At 38.1% G+C, this 26,664-nt stretch overlaps 1 protein-coding gene across 1 annotated transcript in view; it reads left to right on the top strand.

The window, feature by feature from the left end:
- The window catches only part of SLC22A23 (solute carrier family 22 member 23), a 269,428-nt gene that overhangs the window by 230,498 nt on the left and 12,266 nt on the right, over positions 1 to 26,664 (top strand). Inside the window, exons 6-9 of the mRNA XM_074270687.1 lie at positions 9,520 to 9,622; positions 19,188 to 19,414; positions 21,665 to 21,697; positions 23,031 to 23,154. Of these exons, the coding sequence (XP_074126788.1) occupies positions 9,520 to 9,622; positions 19,188 to 19,414; positions 21,665 to 21,697; positions 23,031 to 23,154 (487 nt within the window). The remainder of the gene's footprint in view (positions 1 to 9,519; positions 9,623 to 19,187; positions 19,415 to 21,664; positions 21,698 to 23,030; positions 23,155 to 26,664) is intronic.

The following is a 26,664-nucleotide window of genomic DNA, read 5'->3' as shown; positions in this document are numbered from 1 at the left end:
GTTCAGAAAATTAATCAATAGCTTAGTATAGACTTATTTTTAGATAGGACATTCTACAGAAGATAGATGTAAAACCTTTGGCCTACAACCTGTTCAGTCTTGTCTTGTTGCTACTATTTTAGTCACCTCTGACCATAAGCATATCTCAAGATTTAATCTTTTGCCTTCTCGTTTCCCCTTAAATGTGGCCTCCTAAGATTATTCATAGTATTTTTTATTGTAAGCATTTGAGCAGCAAAAAAAACTAGAAACAGTGTTCTATTTTGTTGCCTCCTCTTCCTTTCTGGCACCTCTACATTCCTTATATCCAAATCAGAGGTTCCTTAAATATAGACCAGGAATCCTGTCATGGGAAAATCTGTAAGGTCAAAGCTATTTTCATAATAATATTTAGAAGTTTTACTTTCAAATATGGTTAATATGAATAGATATAATCCACAAATGAAAACATTTTAGGGATGGGGTGATGGTAGATAAAGGAGTACATTTTAAATAATTTTTTAGTGTATAAAGGGGTTCAGAAATCCAAAAGTTTGACAATTACTGACCTAACCCAGTGCCTGAGAGAAGACCCTGGGTCTACTCTGGTCTTAATTTTACGTCAGTGTTTTACCAGCTATGTAACCAGTTGGAAACTTGTCAAAATATACAATTTAGAATCAGAGATTTAGAAAAAGGAATTCAGAGGTCATCTAGTCTTCTCAATTTATAGTGAGGAAACTGGTAGGTGACTTGTTAAGGCACACAAGCAAAATTTGAGCATTGTTCCTCTGTCGCCAGAGCTAGAATTCTTTTTGAAACCTAACCTCTAATAAGCTATGACCTACTGAATCCAAGAGAATAAATATAGATATTGCCAGTGAGTCCTAATGACATAAAAAGTATATTTTAAGTGGCAAAAAAAACCCAAACTCCTTGTCTTCCTTTTGAGAAGCAGATTAGTACAAAGGAAGGAGCACTAAATTTGGAGAGAGAAGACCTTAATTTAAAGCCTGGATTTACTATTAACTTTATATGTCGCCATGTATAAATTGTTTAGCCATTCAAGGCTTTAATCCCACTTCTGTAGGATGAGATTGGACTCAATGAAGAAATTGGGCTCAATAATCTCTGAGGTCCCTCCAACTTCTGAATCTCAGAGCGTATGATCACTCCTAGATGAGACTTAAAGATATCAGACCACTCAGCCAATTAGTAATAATTTAGGGCAATCCACTTCAAATGCTCTAGCCTTTCTGGAATGGAGGTATGTGAGTGAAGAATAATAAAACATTCATTTGATTCTTAAGGAGTGGAATCTCTTGTGTGTTGTGTACAATAAGAGAGCTGAGAGAATGAAGGAGGAATAGTACTGACTTCATAAAGTCAGTGTCTTTTTCTTTATCTCTATAGTGCATAGCATAGTGCCTGGCATATAGTAGGGACTTGATAGTTACTTGTTGGTTGATGAATTGATTCTTAAGGAATCTGGGCTGGGGGATCACAAAAATTCCTTCCAATTCTGGGATTCTATTCATTCAACAAGCATTTATTTACAAAAGAACCAACTTTACATGGATTGCTGTGTGAGAGATGCTGACAGAATATAAAATTTACATAAGATATAATGTCGCTGATTTTATGCAAAAAAAAAGCCTCAAAAAAGCTAAAGTAGTTGAATTTTCTCATGATTTATTCAGAAGGTAAGTAGGAGTGATGAGGAGCGAATGTATGTATCTACATGGGTATGTACAGCAGCGCTCCTGGGATTTTGGAAATATGTGAGCATCTGTCTCTAGTACCTTCTGGTAGCAACCTGCTCGTTTGGATAATCAAGAACTGAAAACAGTATTTTGTTTTCCATTGAGATCTATTTGCCTTCTCCTCATTTCCAAGGAGTTTTTGCTAAAAATCAAGTACTTAATCTGTTATAAGAACCAACTCCACTAGCTCTAAGAAAATGGCATTCCTTTTGGACTTTCATTAGATTGACTTAAGACTTGAAAAAAAATTCTCTTTGGGATGTTTGCTTAATTAAATTATCACACCCCACTTACTGTTCAGATTTTTTTAAAAAATCTTTTTCCCCTTTGATCTTAATTGTGCCAGTATATTTTCCTTTTTTATTGTAAGAATGGTATCATGACTTTTTTCCCTTGTGATTGTTGCTCACATTTATTTATATTCAGATGTCGCAAGAAGGGGCTTGGGAGAAAAAGTATCTTTGCATGTGTGACTTATGAAAAGGGAACAAAAGATGTATATCTATCTCATTTGAAGGAAGAAGCATAGTATTTCAGTATTGGCTTAGGAAGGCTTCATATTCCACACTGGTTTCTCCATCTCTCTTGGCCACCGGCAGTCAGTCAGCATTGTCATTCGCGCCATTTCAACATTTTATTGCCTTTCTTTGTGGGGAAAGAGCACATCTGTTTTACCTTTTAAACAGCTGCTCATTCTAGCTTTCTTTCTTTTACCTAGGTTTCCTTTCTAATTCTAAATTGTCTCCCAATAGCTCACACCAAATACTGTCATAAAATGTTAAAAGAATGTTTGTCATGTGGAAACCATCAGTGAGAACCCAAATAATTGTGTAGCCAGTTGTGTCGACCATTGTCTGATATCTTGTGTGTACACACATACAAACACATATGTATGGACCTCAGCCTTGGAATATTTTTTTACTGTGGGTTTATATTGCACAAATAATGCCAAAAAGGAGAACCAGGGACTCAATGTTTCCAATCTTCTGTTTTTGCTAAATGTCCTTGGACTTCCTCTGAGAACCTGTCTGATTTGTTTTTGAACATTTCAGACCAGTTCCTTGAGTTTGCATTGTGACTAAATCATCATATGACCATTATCATTGCCACAACATGCGTACATGTCTCACCTGACTGCTAAAATGCCAATGTGAAGTTTTCTACTAGAATTCTTGTTATGGGCTTTGCTTGTTCCAGGTACAATCATGTAGACTGTAATCAAGTATCATGACAAAGACTATGTGGCTAGATATTCTGTGGTTTGGTGAATGTTTGTAGGCTTTCAGGATGGACATATTGAGGGAAAATGGGAAAGAAGAAGAGTATTGGCCCAAATATCAAATGGTTGGGTGAATTTGTAAGATTGACGTCCATATGGTTGCTAACTACTTCTTGCTTCCAAAGAAGTCCTGTTCTGCCATTTAATTACTTGTATTTCTAAATCTAGAGTTGAGGGGGTGAGGGGTTGGAGGAAGCCAATAATTCTTTGAGTTTACTTATGAATGTGGGTTTGGGTTTTTTTATATTCAGTGCCTCAAGGAAGGACATAAAAACGGATTATTTCCTACAGAGTCTAAAAATCCATTAGTCTATGAGCCTGAAATGCCTTAAAGACTTTTGGGAAAAGGATATGACTCTTGTGGTATACTTTCAAAAGAACTGTGATGGTTCCTCCCAGGCCTTATCTTGAGTGGACTGCAGCTGCTTTCTCCCCTCTGGCCACATCAGGGGACAACTGGCTGGCGGTCTCACCACCTAGTCCTTCAGGCCCTGGACAGATCCCATGCTTCCCTCTGGAGCATTCTCAGGTAAGCCCTTTCCTAAGAGCCACAATGTCCTTCTCAAGCCAATAGTGTGCTCTGGGGCATCCCTGAAGCAAGGCAAACAGGTAGCCCAGCTAGAGCAGTTGGACTAGGACTAGGACAAGGACCAGATCCTTCCATTGCCTTGGTTCCTTTCAAGCAATAAAGAACTGTGCAGAATTGCACAGTGATGCTGGGAAGAGGGAAGGAAATAGAAATAACTTATCTCCCCTAGAATATAGAAACAGTACACATAGCAGGACAAGAGACCACACTAGAAAAATGCATATACTGTCCTCCTTACACAAATGGATATGCTGTCCTCCTTACACAAAACAGCCTCAGCTTTTTGAAAGGGAGTTCAATTGTGTTTTGTTTTTCCTGGTGACTCTAAATCAAGTTATTTTCTGTTGTGTGTGTAAAACAGAAGGGAAAATGTGAAGCAGGGAGGTAGTTTCAGGTTTTTCACTAACATTTTTAGAAACTGTTACCTTTAACACTTTTAACACAGCATCCTAGAAAAGCCCTTATTTTCTTATGAAGTCAAGTGAAAAACCTAGTTCTCTAGATACTGAGTTGTTTCAGTGACACAAAGGATACAGAACTTGTGGATTTCCCTACCACCCTTCTCCTATCCCCATCAGGAAAAAAGTCTGACTCCAAGAAAATACATAAATTATGATCTTAGAAGATGCTAATGTAGGTCCTGGAGGGCCTTAATATGATATCAATAGCCCCGGAAAGATAAATAACTTGAAAATTATGTTTGGGCTAGTTTGACTCCATTTATTGACTACTTACATAATCCTAAATTTAGCATTTTGGGGTGTTTTTGCTAATAACAATAAAAAAATTATAACATCAATGTACTAAGCGTTCCTTAAGTATCTACTGTGTGCAAAGTACAATGCTAGAGACTGAAGATACAAAGATATATATAGATATATAGATGTACATATATATGTATGTATGTATATATACATATGTATGTGTGTATATTTTTTTTCATTTTATACACACACACACACACACATACACATACACACACACCTCTCAATAAGCTTAGACTTTGATAGTAAGGAAATTGGAGTAAATGCAGGGAAGTACTAGGAGAAATTCGAAGAAGGAAAGATAATTTTCAGCTGAGAATCAAAATACTGTTTTTGCTTTAACAAAATGAGGACAAATATGATGCTACTCACACTGCTTCTCTGTCTCTGACTATTTCTTTCTATCTCTTCATCTCTCTCTCTCTCTCTCTCTCTCTATTTCTCTCTCTTTCATTTTCTCCATCTCTGTCTGTCTTTCTCTATCTCTTCATCTCTCTCTCTTTTTCCATCTCTCTCTGTGTCTTTGTCTCTTACTCTGTTTTTCTCTCTCTCTCTCTCTTTCTCTCTTCCCCCCTTTCTTTCTCTGTTTTACACTTACACACACACACACACACACACACACACACACACTTCAGCCCTTCTGGCGTCTTTGAGTGTGGTTCTGTGAGTTTTTCTTCCACAAATAAAAATTGTGACCATTCTATAGCTTGGGAGATGGTCTTCCAGATTTGACCAGCTGTGGCCTGAGAAATTTACTCCTCAGCAGACAGAGTTTGTCCCTTGCCCCAATCTGGCATAGTCTTCCACACTTTGATATGGCATCAGAGGATGAATGTAATGAAAGTTGCATATACTAATACATACATGCACACAAATATTTATCTTTCCACCTTAACACTACATTGAGAAAAACACTGGCATAATAGAAAGACTTTTGGATTTGGATCCCAAGAATCTGAATTTGAATCCCAGCTGTATTACTTACTAGATACATAATCTCAAGCAAACCCTCTTACCTTTCTAGGGCCCAGTTTGCTCATCAATAAAATGAAGGAATTAATCCTCATCCATTTCTAAATTTCTAGTCTTTTGAATAAAACAAGAATTATCTTTCACTCAAGGAAGGGAAATCAACCATAGTCATCTTTGTTTTCCACATGGATGAAGAAATTGTAGGATTCCAAGATTAGGAAATATTGCTATTGAAGTTGAGAGGTGGAATGGGATAGTGAATGAAAGCAGCTCTGGGTTTAGGAGCCTAGAGATCTAGGTTTCTGGCCCAGCTCTGCTAGTTGCAGTACTGGATGACTCGGGACAAATTAATTCTCTTTCTCAAGCCTCAGTGCCTTTATCTGTAATTTATCTGTAATGGGAGTTGGAAGATTCCCTTCCATCTCTGCCATGATTTTATGATATTATAATATGTGGGGGTTTATTATAGAATTTTGCAGATATATGTATCTGATGTTAATATTTTCTACTACCAAAATACTAACCGCTCCGAAGGAGATCATATTTTATTTAACAAGGTTCATCTAAACTATTCAATCTGATTCATTAAATTAGCCTTATTTTGCTATGGGGGAAAAACAAGAGCTGAGAAGTAAAGCATCTCTCTCAGGGCTGGAAAGAATCCATGGAAGAAGGTCATAAAATTCTTTCTACATTAATGTGAGATGTGGGGAAGTTCTAGAAACTCAGACAGCAAGTTTACAGGTCTGCCCCCACCTTTTTTTCCTGCACAAGGACATATAAAAAAGAGTCCTCCTTTTCTGATTGAATGCTGATTCAAATCATTTTTAACGAAAAAGAAAAGAAAATCCTCAAATCCTCATTGTTATCAGTATACATATATTTGGGCATGCATATATTTTTTCCTAAGCTTCAACTCATGGGATTGTTTGACACTCTCATGCCATTGGATGATGGCCATTAGTATGACTTTAGAACACACAGTGAGTGGAAGGGGAGGGAGTAAGGCTTTTCTCTGACAGAAACATTTACTTTGAATTTAAATTTGATTTTGAAGCATTGTCAGAAGCATTTGATGTGGGAATACAACAATAGTCTGGCTAAACAGGAGAAACTGAAGGCTGCTTTTTTGTTGTTCAGTTGTGTCCAGTTCCTCATAACCTCGTTTGAGTTTTCTTGGCAAGAGACTGGAGTGGCTTTTGCCATTTTCTTCCCTGGATCACTTTACAGATGAGGAAACTGAGGCAAATGGAATTAAATTACTTGCCCAGGGTCACACAGCTAGAATGTATGAGGCCAGATTTGACCGTAGGAAGAGGAGTCATCCTGACTTCAGGCTAGTGCTCTATCCAAGGTGCCATCTAGCTGCTGCTTCTCTTTGAGACAATTCTATTTCCTAATGAATACTCACATTTGCCATCTAAATGCAAAGGGCTTCTCAGTACTGTAAGTTTTCCCCACTACTACCACTCTTTGTTTGATTTTTCCCCACCCCAGGTTTTTTTTTTTGTTGTTGTTGTTGTTGGTGGTGGTGGTGGTGGTGGTGGTGGTGGTGGTGGTGGTGGTGGTGGTGGTGGTGGTGGTTTATTCTTGACCTGGAAGATTTGAAGGGAGCAATGGCTCAGCAGTATGAGATGTCACAAGATGGGCTGTGTGGGAAGGGAGGTTGAACAACTTTGTCTTTGCATTTCTGAATGTGTTAAGTTGGTAGCAGAGAAGGCTGAAAGGGTTTGTTCCTTAGTCTATAATTGGCAAATCAACACCTAGGCTATGAGAAAAGAACTTCTTTATCGAAGGAAGGAAGGAAGGAAGGACCATATTTATTTGGAATTGCTATCAGAATCTATTTCACAAGAAAATTGATCTAATTATCCTATCCAGGACAAAATGAGAAACAATCCCTTCCCTCAAGAAGCTTGCATTCTACTGAGTGAAGATGATGCTGAATTAGGAAGGATTTCCTGTAGTTAGTGACATAAAGTTGTGTCTTGTAGGAAGTCAGGAAGCCTCAGAGGTGGAGGTAAGAAAGGAATAGGCATCCCAGAGTTATATTGCTCAACCTGATCACCTACCTTGTTCCATTGCCTTGACTTTGAATAACTTTCTCCTGTTTCTGTGATCAATCAGCCACCATTTCAATTTAGCAAGTGTCACAAGGTGCTCATTATGTACAAGGCTCTGTGCTAGATTCAGGAAAAGATTTTATTTAAGCATATGTACTATACTTAAGAACCCCAGTCCAGCAGAAATATAGGACACAAATGCAAATAATTTTAATACAAGTTAGAAAATCATTAAGGACAGGAGAGGTCAAACAAAATCATCTGATAGATTCTGGGAGGAAGGAATCATTTCTGTTTAAGATAGGGATAAGGAAGAATCATCTAGAAAGGTTTCTTGGAAAAATGATACTTGAGTTGGGTCTCAAAGATGAAGATGGGTGTCAACATGTCAGTAGACACAGATTTGAGGATGGGAGGAGTTGATTTCAAACAGGGGGACACCAAGACATAGATATAGGAGAGGAAATGAAGATTTGTTCAATTTAAATGGATCATTTACATTTATGGATATGGATTTTAACTGATAATAAGTCATAATTTCACAATCCCCACATTCAGTTATGAGATCCCATATGAGGTTGTGAACAATAATTTAAGAAGCTGGGTTAAAGAATTTAAATTTTAAATGGATCTTAAATGAAGCGAGCTGTATAGAAAAAAAAAAAAACTACAAAAATTAATGAGGATGTGCGTGTGTGTTCTGTGTGTTCTAAAGAGTCCCAAGAGAAGAATTCCCAAAATGCTTTGAGTAATAGAAGGTAGAGTAAGTGTATACATAGCCAGGATGTTTACCAAGATCACAGACTGGAAATCAGGTTCTGCCATTTATGTCACACCTCTGTGACTCTAGCTAGTTAATTCATTCTCAGGGTCTCGGATTGCTCAGCTAATAAACTAAGAGGGTTGCACTAGGTGGTATCTCAGGTACCTTTCAACTCTAAAATCCTATGATCCTATTTTGAAGGGCAGAATTTGTCTGAATAGATTCTGATGTAATTGTTCTTTAATGATCACAACTCATCAAAAGCTTTCATCCCAAGTTCCTTTAGCTGCCCCTTTTGGATGCTATCTACCTACTATAGTTATACAGAAGAAGTCAAAGTCTTCTATTGATGAGACATGATGGATAAATGCTAACCCTAAGGGTGAATAGGCTGGTAAACTAAATAGGAATGTAGGGAGAGGTCTTTTCTTAGAACATGATCCTGATGGATTTTTTTTTTCTGGAAAGGCAAAGACACACACAGTTTTGTGAATATGTTTTATTCAAGGAGACTTCAGAAGGAATTGTGATTTGACATAAAAGTAACTCAGATTCTCTAGACAATAAAAGGCAGTACATGTATCAGAGAAATAAGGAGAAAAAAGGAGATATAAACCATTCTGCTGTGATTTTAGGAACAGGATACCTTTCAATTTCTAACTTTTGGGTTGGGCCTTAGTATTCTACCCCCCCACCCCCACCTCCCAAAAAAAAGAACAAGAGATAAAGGGCAATTTGACCATACCTGCTCTGATCATCCTTTCAATAAAAATACATCTAATTTTTCAAAGCTGTGGATGTGGAACACACACACACACACCAGGCTTTGGGAGAATGAGTATCTTTTTCTTTTTTTAAGTTCAGTAAACGTGATTTTCCAGTATAAGCACAAGACCCTGAAACAGATAACTCAAGTGGTACATATGGCCATTTGGTTAGGAGGGGCAGAATTCTGAATCTCTGAGGAATACTTTCCTTTCCCCAAAGGGGGAGAAAACTGCTTGATTTGGTTTATTAGATGCCTAAGTATTGCACTGGTAGGCTGGGATGTCGTTATAAAAGCTTATCTTCACCAAGAGTTTAAGAAAAAACTCATATTGATAATGTTTCCATGTTTTTGCTTCAGGCACTTTTGGAAGAAATCTACAGTAACATCAAATTTAGTCTACCAGATTTATATTCCATTTTCTCGTCTCCTTTTTCTTCTCCCAGCTTCTGGGGGGGATAAACGTTCTCTCCTTCTCAAAATGGCAGAATTCAGAAATGGACCTGGCCAGCGTCAGAAGGGAGTATCTTAAGATTTCCTGCTTCCTGTCAGAGAGGTCTCATGGTCTTGTTTCATTGCAGAACTGGAGAAGGAACTTTCCAGGAGGCCCAAGAAGGTCTGCATTGTGAAAGTGGTGGGGACAAGGAATCTATGGAAAAACATTGTGGTCCTGTGTGTGAACTCGTAAGTATAGAGAATGCCAGGGTGGAAAGGGAATGGAAAGGTGGGGAGCATCAGGGGAGGGCAGTTTAAAGGAAAGGCATATGCCGGGAGCAGGCAGTCTTACTCCTCTGACCCAAATATGAAGTCATGACCTTTGAAAGAAAAGACTCTTTGACTCTGTCTAATCTCTCCTATCTGAAGGCAAACATCTTGGGAATCCATTGGGACCTCTCTTAGTTCAAATAGAGAAAATCTTGTAAATGAGCCTGTTTTAGAGACTTGTTCTTGGTTTCTAACATGGTCTTGGAATGAGAACCCCAGGATAGGCCCACCTTGAAGTAAATTTATTAATAAACAGGATTAGAGGAAAGATTTTTGAGTCACTGGTGTGTATAAAGCCTAAGAATGTGGATTTAAGTCCCAAGTAAGGTAGAGTGATAAAGCCGTACTAAGCTGGCAGCCAGGAGAATCTGAGTTCAGATCCCAGTTCTTCCACTAAGTTATATAAAATTTGGTCAAGTTACTTCATATTTGGAGATTTCAGGTTCCTCATTTAAAGTAAGGATGGAACAAGGTGATTTATAGTTTCTGAATCCCATGTATGAGAATCAGATAGGATCTTTTAATGTAGGGCTTCTTAAACTTTTTCTATTCATGACCTCTTTTTGCCTGAGAAATTTTTATGTGATCTCAGGTATATAGGCATATAAAATAGGTATACAAATCAAACATTTACTGATAGTAATCACATAATTTCACTATCCCCACATTTAATTAGGAGATTCCATATGAGTTTATAAACCACAGTTTAAGAAGCTGGGTTAAAAGATTTAAAACTTCCAAAAGGCCTTATATTGGTTCTGAAACATCACAGGACCCATAGTACTAAATATTTTAAGTTTTTTCGATATGTATGTTCCTCTACTTGTGACCTACATTGAATGGGTTTTCCCAATATTTCTGGTTGCTTATCATCTCTCCAAACAAGTAACTGACAGCTATCTTCCCTCCTCCTCAGAGCCTCCCACTCAAGTTTTCTTTTAGCAGCCCCTTCTGATCTGATTGAAGATTCTTACTTCTAACTTATATCTTCTGAGCCCTATTTTACAGTTGAGGAAACTAAGTCTCTGAGGACAACTCTTTAGAATATAGAGATCCAGGAGGTCTCTTCCATTGTCTACTCATAGCTGAATAACACTATCTTTCCCTTCACTGTCCATGCCTTAAATGTATTCTTTTGGGTTTCTGTATGGTTTTAGAGTGAGAGTTCAGTCACAAGATGTTAGAGTTGAAATAAACATTATAGATTATTCCATCCAACCTCTCCCAGACCAGTTGGACAGAGCATTTGGTGGCTTAGTGTATGTTGACAGAGCCCATGAGTGCAAGTCTGGTAGATCTGAGGATCTGAACTAGCCCTCAAAGTAAAGGGGAAGAGGAAATTTTGGATCAAAAAATAGAGAGAAATTAAGTTTATCCATACCGCACCCAAGTTGTTGCTCATATTTATATTTTTGATACATAATTAAGTTCATCTTTACTTTTTTTGAGGAAAAAACAAAATTTTCAAAATCCCACTATTTCTAGAACTCAAGATATCAGATTTCAAAAGAATACAGCTTGAAAAACACTAATCTCATCCACTTCATTTTACAGATAAGAAATTGAGGCCCAGAGATATTAGTGACCTGTCTCTGATCATATAGTGCGATTTGATAGTTAACTATACAAGTCCAGGAATGCTGTACCCACTCAAAGGAGCCCCTCATGTCATAATTCCTCTATTTGTTAAATAGGATGGTGAGGACAACAAATTCCTCTATTTGTTAGTCTAGTGAGGGCCACAATTTTTTTCCAACGAGATTGCAGAGATAAGAAACTAAACATAGATATTCTAATAAGAAAATTCAATCATGTCAGTTTTATTGTAATTTTAAGGACAGTAAAACTCCCAGGTTTCAAAGAGGTCAGGAATGTATTTCCTCTGATCTCTCTAAACCAAGCAGTTTAGTGGAAAGAGGGGTAGTTATGGAGTCAGGACATCTAGTTCCAAATCCAGGCCCTTCTTTGCTGTGTGACTCAAGTTTCCTCATCTGTAAAATTAAGATAATAGTTCCCTATCTCACAAGGTTGGGAGTGGGGGTAGGAGTGAAGATGGAGGAGGAGGTGGAATGATTTGCTTTGTAAATTTGAAAACACTATGTAAATGTGAGGTGTTATTTTAAGCTTATGGGGGAAAGGATTGAGGATTCTTGCCTAAACCTAGTCAATAGCTAGAGTATTAGACTCTTTAAATAGATGACCTGTGTATGGCCTGCTTAATATTTCCTAAATGGAAAGTTTCATTTGGTCAGAGTTGTGCTGGGAGTTGGTGGGGAGATCCCCCAGTCCATCCTCCATTCAGCTGTCCAAGTGATCTTCCTAAAGTGTAGATCTGACCTCATCACTCTCATGCTCAGTGAACTCCGGGGCTTCCAGTCACTTCCAAGATCAAATATTAAATCCTCTGTTTGGCCTTCAAAGCCTTTCAGAATTGGCTCACTCCTCACCTTTCCGGTGTTGTTACACCTTATACTCTCCCCATATACTCTAAAATCCAGTAACATTGGCCTCCTGGCCAGTCCTTACATAAAGTCATCTCTCAACTCCCCCCATTTTCTCTGGCTGTCCCCATATCTAGAATGCTCTCCCTCCTCATTCCCTTCTCCTTTCTCCCCTGGCTTTCTTCAAGTCCCAGCTTACATCCCCCTTCTTGATTCAAATACCTTCTTTCTGTTAATTATTTCCAATTTATCCTGTATGTAGCTCATTTGGTTCATTATTGTTTAGATAGTGTCTCTCCTTTTAGACTGTCAGCTATTTGTGAGCAAGAACTATCCTTTGACTGACTACTAGGAAATCAAGCTGTTGACCTTGATATATTTCAAGGTCTGAAGAAAAGCTTTTTGATTTCCCTGAAACACCAGAGGGAAATCATGAGAAAATACAGCTTGGATGATGAAAGCTGGCTGGCTAGATGGATATGGATGAGTTTTCAGAACACTGGCAATGATTCTGCATATTGCACACTCAGAGACCCGGTATTTGTGCCTCCCAAAGCTCTTCAGGAACCGGTGGCTGTATATTTATTCTTATCATTTCTGAGAGTAGACATTTGTGTGCAAAGACCAGGTATTCAGCTTTCTCTAGGGTTTAAATCAGAATATAGAAAAAGAAATCCCTGTGTTCTTGTTCCCATAGGGGCAAGGAAGGAGTTAAGCATTAGAAAATTATGTGGTACTTGCCTACTTTACTATTGGCTTCTCCAAGATTGATTTATTGAAATAGAATAAATATAGTGCCATTTCCCCAGGCCTAAGAGAACAACCATCGATTAAAAATACAACTACAGTAATACAACATATGCTAAGAAATGTAGTTTCATAGATTTAGAACAAGAAAAAATTTTCAAGGTTATTCTAGTTGAAGTCTCTAGTAACAGATCTGGAACTGAGACCTAAAATGTTGAAGTGACAAAGCTATACAGGTAGCAAGTAAGAACTGATGGGAGGAAGAAGTAATGGATAAAAAAACTCACTTCCAAGAAACAAAGATTCAAGCCCTGCTTCTAGACCATCCTGACCATATGACCTTAGTCGAGTCATTTAACTTCTAAAGGATGAAATAAAAAAAATATTTAGAAAGAAAGGAAGGAAGAAAAGAATTGATAAAAGATTTGGTTTTAGGCAGTTCTCCTAAGGTGGATCTGGAACTCCAAAGAAGAGAAGAACCTGAGTTCAGATCCTGCCTTAAATACTAGCTGTGTAGTCAAGTCTTGATCTCAGTTTCCTCACCTGCAAAAGGGGGATAATTATAGCCCCTGCCTCATAGGATTATTATGAGAATAATAATACATACAGTGCTTCAAAAAATTGAAAGTACTGTAATAATTTTTGCTAATGTCAGAGTCAGGAAGTATCTAATCTAACCAGAGAGTAGTTGTTTTGCCCAAAGTCACAAGGATAATTTTTGGAAAGATCTGGAACCAGAACTTAAGTCTTCTGATACAATCTGTTGTCTGTTGTTGTTTTTAACTCTTTCCTGATCAGGACAAGTAAGAGGAAATCCTGCAATGGTTTACTGTTACTGGATTCAAAGATTCACATTTGAGCATAACCCTAAACTCGAGGCTTCCTGTTGCCTCTAATCAAACAAAAATTCCTTCATTTAGCTTTTTAAGTACTTTACAGCCTGATCTCAACATATCTTTTTGGTTTCACTAGATATTACTTTCCTTTCTCTATCCTGAGATCTGGCCATACTGGTCTCTCTGTTCCACATATCAGACATCCAATATTCGATCTCTGGTCCTTTACCCTGCTGTCCCCCATGTTTAGATTGTACTCTCCTTCCTTTCTCCTGTCTTTCATAGCATCCTTTTTTTTTTTTTTTTTTTTTTTTTTTAAACAACCATGTTAAATTCCATATTCGTCATGTTGTAAAAAAGGAATCAGAACAGAAGGGGAAAACCACGAGAAAGATAAAACAAAAAGCAAATTTTTAAAAAGTGAAAATAGTATGCTTCAATTTGCATTCAGTTTCTATAGTTCTTTCTCTGAATGTGAATGGCATTTTCCATTCCACCTCTTTTGGAATTGTTTTGGATTATAGTTGATCATCATACAATGTTGTTGTTACTTTGTACAATGTTCTCCTGGTTCTGCTTATTTCATTCAGCATCAGTTCATGTAAATCTTTCCAGGTTGTTCTAAAATCTGCCTGTTCATCATTTCTTATTGCATAATAATGTTCCATTACATTCGTATAGCACAGCTTATTCAGCCATTTCTCCAATTGATGGGTATTTCTTCAACTTGCAATTCTTTGCCACCACAAAAACAGCTATAGTATTCTTTTCTTCCTTCAAGACTAGCTCATACACTGCCATCTATCTACAAAGATTTTCCTGATCTTCTCAACTAAGTACTTTCCCTTCAAACCACCATGTATGTAATTGTAATTATTCAGTTGTTTTTTTTTAATTTTATTCTCAGGCATCCTCACTGCTTTGCCCTGTTAGAATTTAAGTTTTGTTTTTTTTTAAATCAAGAAGTTTATTCAGTCTTTATATTTTCATCCACAGTGCCTAGCACATAGTAGGAGCTGAATAAACCATTGTTGATTGATTTATTCTCTTGAGTAACACCCTGTATATGAATTTTTTTTTAATTTCAGTTTATTAGTCAGCTTTGACCATTATAGAGGATGATATCATTCTCTTTTGAATCACCAGGCTGGAATTTTAATTCTATTAAGCCCTCATAAATGCAGCATTTTCCCCAGAGCTAAGAAAATCATCAGTTAAAAATATTACTGTCATGATAACCACACGGTGCTAAGCCATGGGTCAGATTTAACCACAAAGGGACCTTTGAGGTCATCTAGTCTGAACCCCTCCCCATTTGACAGATAACAAGCTGAAGCCCAAAAGGATGAAGTGACAAGGTCCCACAGGGAGCAAGGATCCGGGGTAATAATCGGATGTAGGACCTCCAACTCTGAATCCTAATTTCTTGTCATTGTAACCTGGTAATATATACTGAGCAACTCAGGAAACTCAGCAGCACTGGCCTTTTGAACTGATTTCAGGTGTCTATGTGTCATTATATTTATTTCCTTCAGAATGCCCAAAAGAAAAAGAAGCTTTACCTTGGGATTTGACCCTAGGCACCAGGGTTCAAAGGCATGGAACCTGAACCCAGGAGAATCAAGAGGTCTAGGTCAGGCGGGCATGTTATTGCTTTTGTTCATACGTGTTGAAATACAGGGCAAAGGGTAGGTTTGGGATTATCTCCAAGTTAGAAAGATCAAGCAGAAGTGTCCAAAGACAAAAATAGATGACATTGCATGGATTTTTAAAAGGAGTCATTGGGCTGCTCAGTTACTTTGACTGTTTTTGGACTTCACATTGTGATTTCATGAAGCATAGAACTTGCTAGGTACTTGCTCCCCAATGTAAGAGAAGGACAATGTAAGAACTTTGGCAGAAATTGGGGCATGAATTTATTCTATAAATGTTTTGATATAATCATATAATTGTCTTCATATAATTTTGTATATATCACACATTTAAAAACACTATTGTGAGCAGTACATAGGCTTTACCAGATGCCAAAAAAATTTATGAAGGAAAAGAAGCATTTATTAAGCACTTACTATATGCCAGTCACTATGCTAATTGCTTTCCAAGTATTAACCTCATTTTATCCTCTTAATAACCTCAAATATCCTCATAAGTTACCCTGGGAGGTAAAATATATGCTCATTTAACAGTTGAGGAAACTAAGGCAAACAAAAGTGACTTGCTCACAAGCTATTAAGAGTATGAGGTTGAATTTGAATTCAGGTCATCTACTTTACCACCTAATTGCCTCACTATATCACAGAGTTAACCCTTACATAAAAAGGTTAAAAACTTCTGTGTTAAAGGATTTCCTGAAGCCCTTGGAAGAATGAGGTGGGGAAGGAAGGCAGGACGGAAGGAAAGGAAGAAGATAGAAAGGAAGGCAGGAAGAAAGAAAATAGGAAGGAAGGGGAGAAGATAAGGGAGGAAGGAAGAAGGAAAGAAGAAAGGAAGTAGGGAAGGGAAGAAGGAGAGAAGAAAGTAAGGAAGTAGGGAAGAAGGGAAGAAAAAAGGGAGGGAAGGAGGAAGGAGAGAAAAAAGGAAGAATGGAAAAGAGGGAAGGAAAGGGGAAACAAAAGGAAAGAGGGAAGGAAGGATGGAAGGAAAGAAAGGACAGAGGTATGGAGGGAGGGAAAAGAAAGGAAGGAAGGGGAAGAAGGGAGAGAGGAAGGGAAGGAAGGAAAAGTGCATTACAATATTATTTCATTGGTCCTTACAACTCTGCAAGGTAGGTGCTGCTATTATTTTCCTCATTTCATAACTGAGGAAATTGAGGTAGGCAGAATTAAGTGATTTGTCCAAGGTCATGCAGATACTAAGTATCTGAAGCTGTATTTGAAATTGGATCTTGACTTTAGGCCCAGAGCTCAGAGTCACATAGATGGTGTCAGGAAAGACAGTATTTGAACTAATCCTGAAATAACGTCATGACCTTACAATAGTGCTGTTATTTTTTACTAGTGTCCAAAACAGCTTTAGGTCTGATAGTTGAAGTACTCAGGGAAAATAAAAAGACCTAAAAATGATCTATAGATCATCTTTCTCCTCCAGTGGCATTTTAGAATTTAAATTGGTTAAGGTGATTTATGGCATCATTCAGTCAGGCACCAAACCTAACTGTTTGTAGCTACAGGGAGGGGTGTTCTGCTGCCCTGATGGTTAGGATACATTTTGGTATATTATCATTCCATATTTCAACTAGTTCTTACACACATTCAGCCCTTACTTAGGTTGTTGACTCCATCTTAAGGCAGCCAATCTGACCATTGGCCAAATGCATGATTCCTCTGGGGTTTTCTTTTTTCATTTCTAAAACCAAATTGTCCTTAAGCTGCTGCCAAACTGTCACAGACAGATTAAGGGAGAGTGTGCTTCCTATCTGTAACTGGACAGCATGGAGTCAGCAGAGCACTACTATGGGAAGTAAGCAACGTGACCTCCATCTTATGTGTCCAGGCTCCCTCTCTCCTTTCCTTCTTCCCTCCCACATCCTTCTCCTCTGGCTTCATCTACCAGTGGCACTGCACCCAATTAGAATATACTCTCTACATATTGACCTGGATACACACACACTATGGGGAATCATTGAATCAGTAGCAAGGGCAATGAGTGCTGGCCCTGGGGTATAAATGGGATCACCATCTATCATCAATCCACATTCCAGTTTCTCTCTGGTACTTGAATTTTTAGTAATTTTTAGTTTTAAATTTTTTAAATTTTAAATTTTTAGTTCTAAAGCCAGCATTTTTTTTTTCTCTCCTTCATAGAGAATTTCCAAATAATTCCAACCAGGAAATGAGCATTTATTAAGCACTTTCTGCATGCCATATATTACTAAGTGCTAGGGATTCGAGAACAAAAAATAAAACAGGCTCTGCCCTTGATGAGGGCTTTTTAATGGGTAATGATCAGTAAAGCAAGACATCCTCCTTAACATGGCATATCAGGTATTCACCTCAATAGTCAAGGTATCCCATGTCATCTCCTTACTTCAGGCACTAAGGAAAACTTAAATATAGAGCAGTGACGAATCAACTCAACTCCTAAATCCCAAGGCCCATAAGGACCTGGGGCAGAGGGGAGCCAATATAACAGACAGCAATATTACCAAAAAAAGGAACCCCATCAAATAAATAGCAGCTCACATTTAAAGGGTTTATAATATACATTGTGCTCAGGATTGTGGCAGGGTCTGAAGAAGAGAACTCAGATATAGAGGCTGTTAGTCCAAATTCAATAGCTTGAGAAAAAATACTTTGTTAGAGCAGGGGGAAGCTTTATTTAAGTCAATCACTCAACATTTATTAAGCACCTAGTATATATTAAGTACTGTGAGATCCAAGGAAAGACTCTGAAAAAACATTCAAACAGATATGTGAAAACAAGTTATATACAGGATAAAATGGAAATTATCTACTGATGGAAGTCACAACAATTAACAAGGATTGGGAAAGGCTTTCTATAGAAGGTGAAATTTTAGCTGGTACTTGGAGGAAGCCAGCCAAGCCAGAGGTATTCTAGGAGGTAAAATATTTCAGGCAAAGGGGACAACCAATGAAAATGCTCACAGCTGGATGATGACATGTTTTGTTCAAGAAACAGCATGAATCCAGTGTTATTTGTGTGTTTGATTTGATTTGATTCCTAAAATGATTAAAAGGCTTCATCTTGCAAGTAGGATCAAAGTTAAAGTCTGGAAGGAATCTTTAGAATAATTTCATCCAAGCCCCCTTTACAGATAAGGAAACAGAGGTTTAGGCATTTGAGGTCATTTGCCCAAGATCATCACTCTGGTAAGACATAGTCAAAGCCAGATTTCAGGTCTCTTAAATCTCACTCTTGTGTTGTTTTGTACTTTCTCTCCCCTCATCCCAAAATAGGTAGAAAACAGAAGCTGAGATCCAGTGACTATTTGCGGTTTTTCCCTCTTTTAGGTTTATTTTTATTTATTTTTAGATTTTTTAGTTTTCCACATTCACTTTTATAAGATTTTGAGTTCTAAATTTTTTCCTTCCCTCTCCAATATGATATAGGTCATACCTGTACAAGCATATTAAAAATTTCCACATTAGTCATGTTGTGAAAAAAAGAAACAAAAAAAAGTGGGGGGGGGGACCATGGAAAAGAAAAAAAGAATAAAAATAGTAAGCTGTGATCTGCATTTGGTCTCCATAATTCTTTCTCTGCATTTTCCATCTTTTGGAACTAAATTGGTTCACTGTATTGCTGAGAAGAGCTAAGTCTTTTATAGCAGATCATCACACTATGTTGTTACTGAGCACAATATTCTCACAGTTCTGCTCACCTAGAGACTGTAACCTCGTGATTGCCATGATATCTTATCAGGACTGGTGGTCAGTGCATTTGTCCTCACCTTCTGCTGGCTCTCTGACCTGCCACTTTTTTTGTGTATGTCTTTTTTAGGCTGACTGGGTTTGGGATCCACCACTGCTTTGCTAGGAGCATGATGGGCCATGAGTTGCCCCTACTCACGAATTTCTACGCTGACTATTACACCACGGCGGGCATAGCCTTAGCTTCCTGCCTGGCCATGTGTTTGGTGGTCAGGTTCCTGGGCCGCAGGGGCGGACTGCTGCTGTTCATGATCCTCACAGCCCTGGCCTCCCTTTTGCAGCTTGGCCTTCTCAACCGTAAGTGGGGGACATGGGCTGGGGATTGGAGGCTAGGCTCAAGGTCAGGGCCCTCTTGTCCCATCATCTCCCTTGCAACAAACTGAATCAACTCAACTCCTAAGTACCCATGGCCTTAAGGACGGGGGACAGAGGGGAAGCAGTATAACAAATAGACTACCAAAAAAAAAAGGAGCCCATAAATAACAGCTCACATTTAGAGGGTTCTTTGTGTATATTCTGCCCAGGATTGTGGCGGAGTCTGAGGAAAAGAAGAGAACTCAAAAATAGAGGCTGTTATTCCAAATTCATTAGCTCAAGAAAAAAAAATGCTTTTTTGGTACAAGGGCGTTAAAAAGCTTTAATTAAGAACATTTATGACAACTGATTTTATTGGGCTCTTTTTTCTACCCCGTGAGGAGGAAACAGTTATTGAAGCCTTCTTAAGACCTTTCTGGCTACACTGTTATTAAGTGAGATGAGAGGGTCTCTGAGTCCTTGTGGGGCCAGCTTGTAATAAGTAAGCACTGGCTACCCTATGAAGAAGAACAGATCATGCATTTTTGTATATGAAATTAGGTGGGCAGGAGAGAAAGAGGTCAGAGCATTTACATATTTTTAGACAACTCTTTACATGGAAGATCTGTCTTGAATTCCAACAGACACTTCCCAATTCTGCTTTTTATTTGAATTGTGGAATTTCTCAAAAACTAGAAAAAATTGCACACAGAAGTGGAGAAGGCATTTAGTCTTATCATTAAAAACAGGTTCTGAAAGGACAAAGGTCCACTTCTGTCACTCATGGGTGAAAATATCCATTGGTTGGCTGCCCCTTTGGCAGACCCAGAGAAAAGGATGCATGAATGAATGGACCAGCTAAACTGTTTTGGTATCTAAAGAACCAGATACGGTGAGATAAGAGCTCAGTTCACTATGGGGCAGTTGAATTTTCCCCATCGACACAAGGGAAACCAAAGGGAACTGTTTGGATTTTACTATCTTCACTATATAATTGTAGAGTATGTCAGAGCTGGGAGAGGATCAGAGAGCCACTCCCCAATTTCACAGATGAGGTGCCAGGTCCAAGGGGAGATGGTTCAATTGCCCAAAGTCGTCCCTTGATCTAGGGACAACACTGTGTGAAATTCCCTTCAACAGAAATAGAATACTTTCCACAGCATTGTACTGAAGATTAAAAAAAGAAACCCAACAGCAGTCTTGAATTTTACTCTTGTTCTCAAGACCTACATGAAAAAAGAAACAAGCAAAAAGGACTGAAATCTCCTGCATTTGGTACTCCTGAAAGTTTTGACAAAATAGCTCATTTCAAACATGAGGATGTTTTGTTTAACTTATCTTACTCAGACTTTCCCTGTTGGGCTAAGAGATAAAATGTTGATTGGGCTGGTGGTGGGGGAGGGTGTTAAGCTATCACTGAGAAACAAAAAGGAATAAACAATTAATTCTCTGTGATGGAGTGTCTTGAGCCTTCACCAGGGCCAAGGAGTGAAAGGACTAATTCCAAGTTCATTGGGAGATTTAGGAATGAGTTCCATCAAGAAAGGCAGTGAGCCAGGGACTTTGGAGGGATGGGAGATTGCCTTTTGAGGCATCCCAGACTCTCTATTCTGACCTCTGGTTTAGACTTTCCCAGTAGCTTTGTCAAATGACATGCTATTGCGTAAGTAATGAGCTCACAAAAAATGCTGTCTGCCTGGCCTGGTCCTCAAAGCACTTGATGCTTCTCTTGAACACAGGCCAAGAACAGTTTTTGAATAATGTTTATATGCTGTAAAGGCTCATTTCTTGATTTGAAGTGAATACCTTCTGGGATGATTGTTTTGAACGGTTCATTTTTCTCTCCAAACTCCTTTAAAAAAAAAAAAAATGAGTTGGAAACCACTGTATTCCCCCCCCCTTTTTTTTCTGTCCTTTCTTTCCCAACAAAGAAATCTTTGTATAGTCCAAGTGCTAATTCTCAATGCCCTGCAACTTGTTATCGCTCCGCATTCATTCTCTGCATCTCATTATGATTCTGGCCTCTGGCTCAGATCTGGGCTGGCAAGATGCTCATGCTGTGTGTCATACAGACTCTGAAGAGAGGTTCTTCCAGCACAGTAGTGACTAGGATAGGAAATGAAGTGTATCTGTAAATAAATCACATGGAAATAAGCAATGAGCCCATCATTAACATGCTTATTTTCTTTGCTTTTTTTTTTTTCCCTGTGACTTCATCTTTTACTGTGGTAACGTTTATTTTCTTGGATCCAGTGATTGGAAAATACAGCCAACATCCAGGCTCAGGTAAGCATTTACCTCCTTGTGCCATGAACCTACATCAACATCTTTCTGCTATCTACAAATGGGCATTTTTCTCAAGATTCATAAAATTCATTGATCTTTTTTACACTTGATTTTCCCTCCTCACCTATCCAAGTGTTGCAGATGAAGGTTGCCACAGGTTGGGAAATACTATTTGCATTCTTCTACACCTTCCTGCTATCTTTCCTTTCACCAGAAATGGCTATTTATTATTTCTAATTTTCGTCCAGCTTAGCATGTATCCTTTCACCTCTTCCCTTGGCAATGATTACCAACCCCAGCCTTTGGAATGAGCGTGAGTGCAGTTTGTCTCATGGGCAGAGAGACCCGGGAAGTTCTAATACCATGGAAGGCTTTGGAGGCCTTGCCAGCTATGTTGCCTAGGGAAATTGTCAGTGCTTGCCCCAGCTTGTCGGGATCAGTGATGCAGTATAACTGCATTGAGTCCCCCTGCTTCCAGTTAGACATCCCTGATCTTACCCCGTTCGAACTGGATGCCTCTGGGAGTTCTTTACCATTTTCATATAAGCTGTAAATCCTGAGCCTCACCTCCTAGCAGTATCAAGAGTTCCTTAGCACATGAACCCCAGAAGCATGGATGTATACTGGCTTTATTCTGGATTTATCATGAGATGGGTTTCTGGTTAAAATTCCCAAGCTCATCTTCCAAAATGCTTCGCATTTCAGCAGTTCTCTTCCTGAACCAAACATCCTTTTGGATAACATTTGGAAAAGGAGAATTTCTGTATCATATTGAGAGAACTTGAATTTTCATTTTCTTTAATTACAAGGATTGAGATGCCCTTGTGTTAGCCTGTTCAAGCCAGCTTCCAAAAAGAAAAAAAAAAAAAAGGGAGGGGGATTCAGAAGCCATTCTTTCCAGATTAAAAAAAAAAAAAAAATTGAGTGGAAAAAATTTTAAGGAAAGTCGTTTCCCTATCATAAAATCACAATAACACTTCAATCACTACTATAATTACGTCTTTCATAAGGGGTGCTCTTGTCATTTGCAACAGCTCTGTGAGTTCTTGACACACAAAGGAAGCTTAGTTATCTATCCTAAAGGGGTGATGAAACCTACCTCTCAGAGGCATCTGATCTCATAATTCCCTGAGGTTTTATTGGGCTTATAGGAAACTAGCCTTTGTTTCTTAATAGAGTGGGAAAGGTCATCCATTAGAAGAACCTTTCTCTATTCCTATCCTGCCCTGCTGCCTTTTTTCCCTCCTACTTCCCAATTCCCCCCCCCCCTTTCCCATCTTGGTTCCTTACCTTCACTACTCTCTCTTCCCTTCTCACTTTCTCTGTTCTTCAGGAATGAGTGAAAAAGTCAGAGAGAAATTCTCTACCACGTTTTCCATTGTGGGTATGTTCGCCTCACACGCTGTGGGAAGTCTCAGCGTTTTCTTCTGCGCAGAGATCACCCCAACAGTAATAAGGTAGGCCATCCCAAAAGTCCATCCAAGATCCCACTCTGCCTCCCTGAACCCTGCTGCCCTCCCCCCCCTGCAGGTAAGGATTCACATTTGGGCTGAGCTCTGCATGGGTTATTGCCTGATGGTAATAGTCTCTGGGATGTAGGAGAAATGCTCACCTGTTTGCTGCAATGATTAAGAAGCCCTCACTAGAACTCTCAAGTTCATTTCCCTGGGTGTGCTATCTGTCACAGCCATGTCAGCTTCACTATTTCCATGTCTGAGATTATGACTTTGACCCTGGAGACAAAAAATAGAGACAAGTCTGGCACCTGAGAAAGTGTGGCTACTGGAGGAGACAGGGTGTTGTGTCATAGGACAAGCTCTGCTTATGAAAGGAAGAGAATTAATTGGGTCATTTAGTAACATTCTTCTAATGAAACTAGATAGGCTTAAAGAGGGCTCTGAAGTCAGAGAATCTGGATTCAAATCCCACTTCTCACACTTACTTACCTGTGTGACCCTGGACTTTCAATTCAATTCAGTAAACATTTATTAAGTGTCTCCTGTGTGTCAGGCCCTATTTTTATGCTACCTAGCCTCCCCGAGCCTGTTTATTTATTTGTCAAATGAGAAATCAAATTTATTCATCGAATGAAAACACAGATTTGTCAAAAGGGCTAGATGGTCTCTTAGATCTGTTCTCACTCAAGAGCTAGGATCTTAGGATTCCCCAGCTGTCCCAAAAGGCTCCCTATTTCTCTTCCCTCCTTGCCCCTTCTCTCTTTCTCTGTTCTTTAGGAATGAGTGAAAAAGTCAGAGATAAATTCTCTATTCATTTGTGTTTGACTATTAATTTGTTTGTTTAAGGATGGAATGTGGATAAATAGTGGGTAGAGAATCATCCTCAGAACCAGGAAGAAGGACTCAAGTTTAAGGTTCATCTCTAGCACATCTTGATTGCATTACCTTCAATGCCCTTGTGATCATCCCAGTGATCATCAAAATATTTTTGGTCTTGCCCCCACCCCAATTCAATTAAAAAAAAATCTTTATGGTCATTTGTGGCTGAAGGCAGATTTTCTCAGTGGTTCCTGCCCTGCTGCTATTATGCTAGGAGGGAATTACCAAGAAACTAAAACCTACAACAAAATAGGGAAAGTTGGGAACTTGCAAAGAGGGGATGGGTTAAGAAAGCATTGACCTTTAATGAGTAAAAGGCATGATTATATTAGACATAAGTCCCAAGATTGGCTTAACTAAGGGGGTTGGGAAGTAACCTTTCTTTCCTTTCTCTTAAATGTGTCATCATAAATTCCTTGCTGTCATTTCACAGCCCTCTCTCTAGAAATCACTGCTCTCAGAAATTCTTCAATACTAATTGCTAGGAGGGTGCTGCTCTGAATAAATAGAAAGGATTTTTTTCATCAGGGAGTTCTTTATACCAATGAAATCACAGGTCCAGGCCATGTCTCTGATTTGTTTTCCTTTGTTAAGATTGTATCTTTCACATTGATCATTTGTTTCTAGTGGCAAAACTAAGTAGTAGATGTAGGTAAGCCCTACAAACATTTGAAATTTTTGAATCACTTCAACACAAAATGATAAAACATTACACCCTGAACACTTAACAAGCCAAATCACAATTGCAAAGGATGCAATAATGCCCTGCGAAATTACTACTTGTGACTTATGCAAGCACTTATCTTGATTTGTAATAAAAACTGGAAATGATGGTGGGGCAGGGAGCACTGGGTTGAGAAACAAGACACAGATCCAATTCAATCTAACAAGCATTTGTTAAGTGCTGACTAGGTGCTAGGGATACAAAGACAAAAATAAAAAGCAATTCCCTGCCCTGCTGGAACAAACTTTCTATTAGGAGGTGACAACATAAATTAACAAAAGAAACCTATGTAATGAAATCCATTTAATAAAATATTAAAAAATGTTCCTAAAGTAAGAACTCCTGATATAGACAATAAGGGAAAGAGTTCTGGTATCAATTCAGGCACTGATTTTGTGTCATAGTATGGACAAGTCCTTTCCTCTCTCTTGAATCTCTAAGTTCTCTAAGTGATCTCTAAGTTTTATCCTAGCTATGAGTAAAATTAGGTAGCACAGTAGATAGAATACTGGGCCTGGAGTCGGGAAGTTCCGAGTTCATATCCAGTCTCAGATATTACTAGCAGTGTCTCACTTAAGTCACATCACCTCTATTTGCCTCAGTTTTTTCATCTGAAAAAGGGAGGTAATAAGAGCAGCTATCTCTCAGGTTTTTGTTGAGGATTAAATGAAATAATATTTATAAAATATTTAGCACAATGGCTGGCACATAAATAAGCACTATATAAATGTTAGTTATTATTTTAAATTAAATTTAAATTAAATTTTATTATATATAAATTTGAATATTAAAATATAAAAGAGCTATTAGTAGCTTTTTGATACAAATCTGCATGTAACAATTCCATTAGTATAAAAATAATATATGCCCTCAAGTCTGCAAATCACTTTCCTTATGATAGCCTCCTGAGGAAGGTAAGGCATACCTTATTATTATTATTCCCACTATAGAGATAAAAAAGCTGAGGCTAAGAGATGTTAAATAACTTTCTCAATTCTAGTATCCAGATATGACTGAGTATAGAACACTACCCCATACTGCCTCTCTTGAGTAGGGAATCATCACCCAGATATAATTTTTTGCATCTGACATCATTAAAACAAGATTTCTTGACTTTGAGTATAACATTTTTCTACACCATGCTTATATTTGGGGCATAAATTATGAAATGAAGTTATCAAGATCTGGCTAAAATATCCAATTTGACTAATTTTCCCACACTGAAATACAGACCACCACAGTCTGGGGCAGGCTATGTATGGAACAATTAATTCAACCTCTGAGGCTAAGTGATTTTTTTTAGTTTGTATCTTTTTCCCAAAAGTTTTTAGATAATCGTGCTGACAGCAGAGTTTTCAAATGACCTCATTTTGATTCATTCTCTTGGAATTTTTACAATATATTCCAAGCTTGAAAGCTACTTGGTATCTGTTGAGTTTTTTAAAAAACTTAAAGAAAAAGCAATTAAGTGCCAAGTAATTCATTTTGCTCAGACCATCTAGAGCAGAATAGACTAAACCAATAAAAAGTTTTTATTTCATGCCTGCAATGACAAATCAAATTCAGCTGAGGTTCTTCTCCTCCAAATAAAATTCACAAGTCATCTTCTAATAAGGAATGTTTCAAAAACTATGGCACCATGGAAAACATGGTATGTTTCTGAGAAGCAACTTCTCACTTTTTTTTTTTTTTTTTTTTTTTTTTACTTTTTTATATTATATTCTTTTGGTTATTCTCTCATTTTATTAGGAACTAAGAGTTGGTTAATCTGTTGTTATAGTTCTATGCTTAGCAAGCTAAAACACAGCTTCCCTTTTGTTCCTGTCACAAATCAGGAACAATTATTTTAAATGCATAAATTCACATAATGTGACTTGCCAAAATAAGGACCTCAAGTCTTAACCCTC

This window comes from Sminthopsis crassicaudata, chromosome 1, assembly GCF_048593235.1.
Source record: "Sminthopsis crassicaudata isolate SCR6 chromosome 1, ASM4859323v1, whole genome shotgun sequence".
NCBI classification, from domain to species: domain Eukaryota; kingdom Metazoa; phylum Chordata; class Mammalia; order Dasyuromorphia; family Dasyuridae; genus Sminthopsis; species Sminthopsis crassicaudata.
This window is presented reverse-complemented; position numbering and strand designations above follow the sequence as displayed.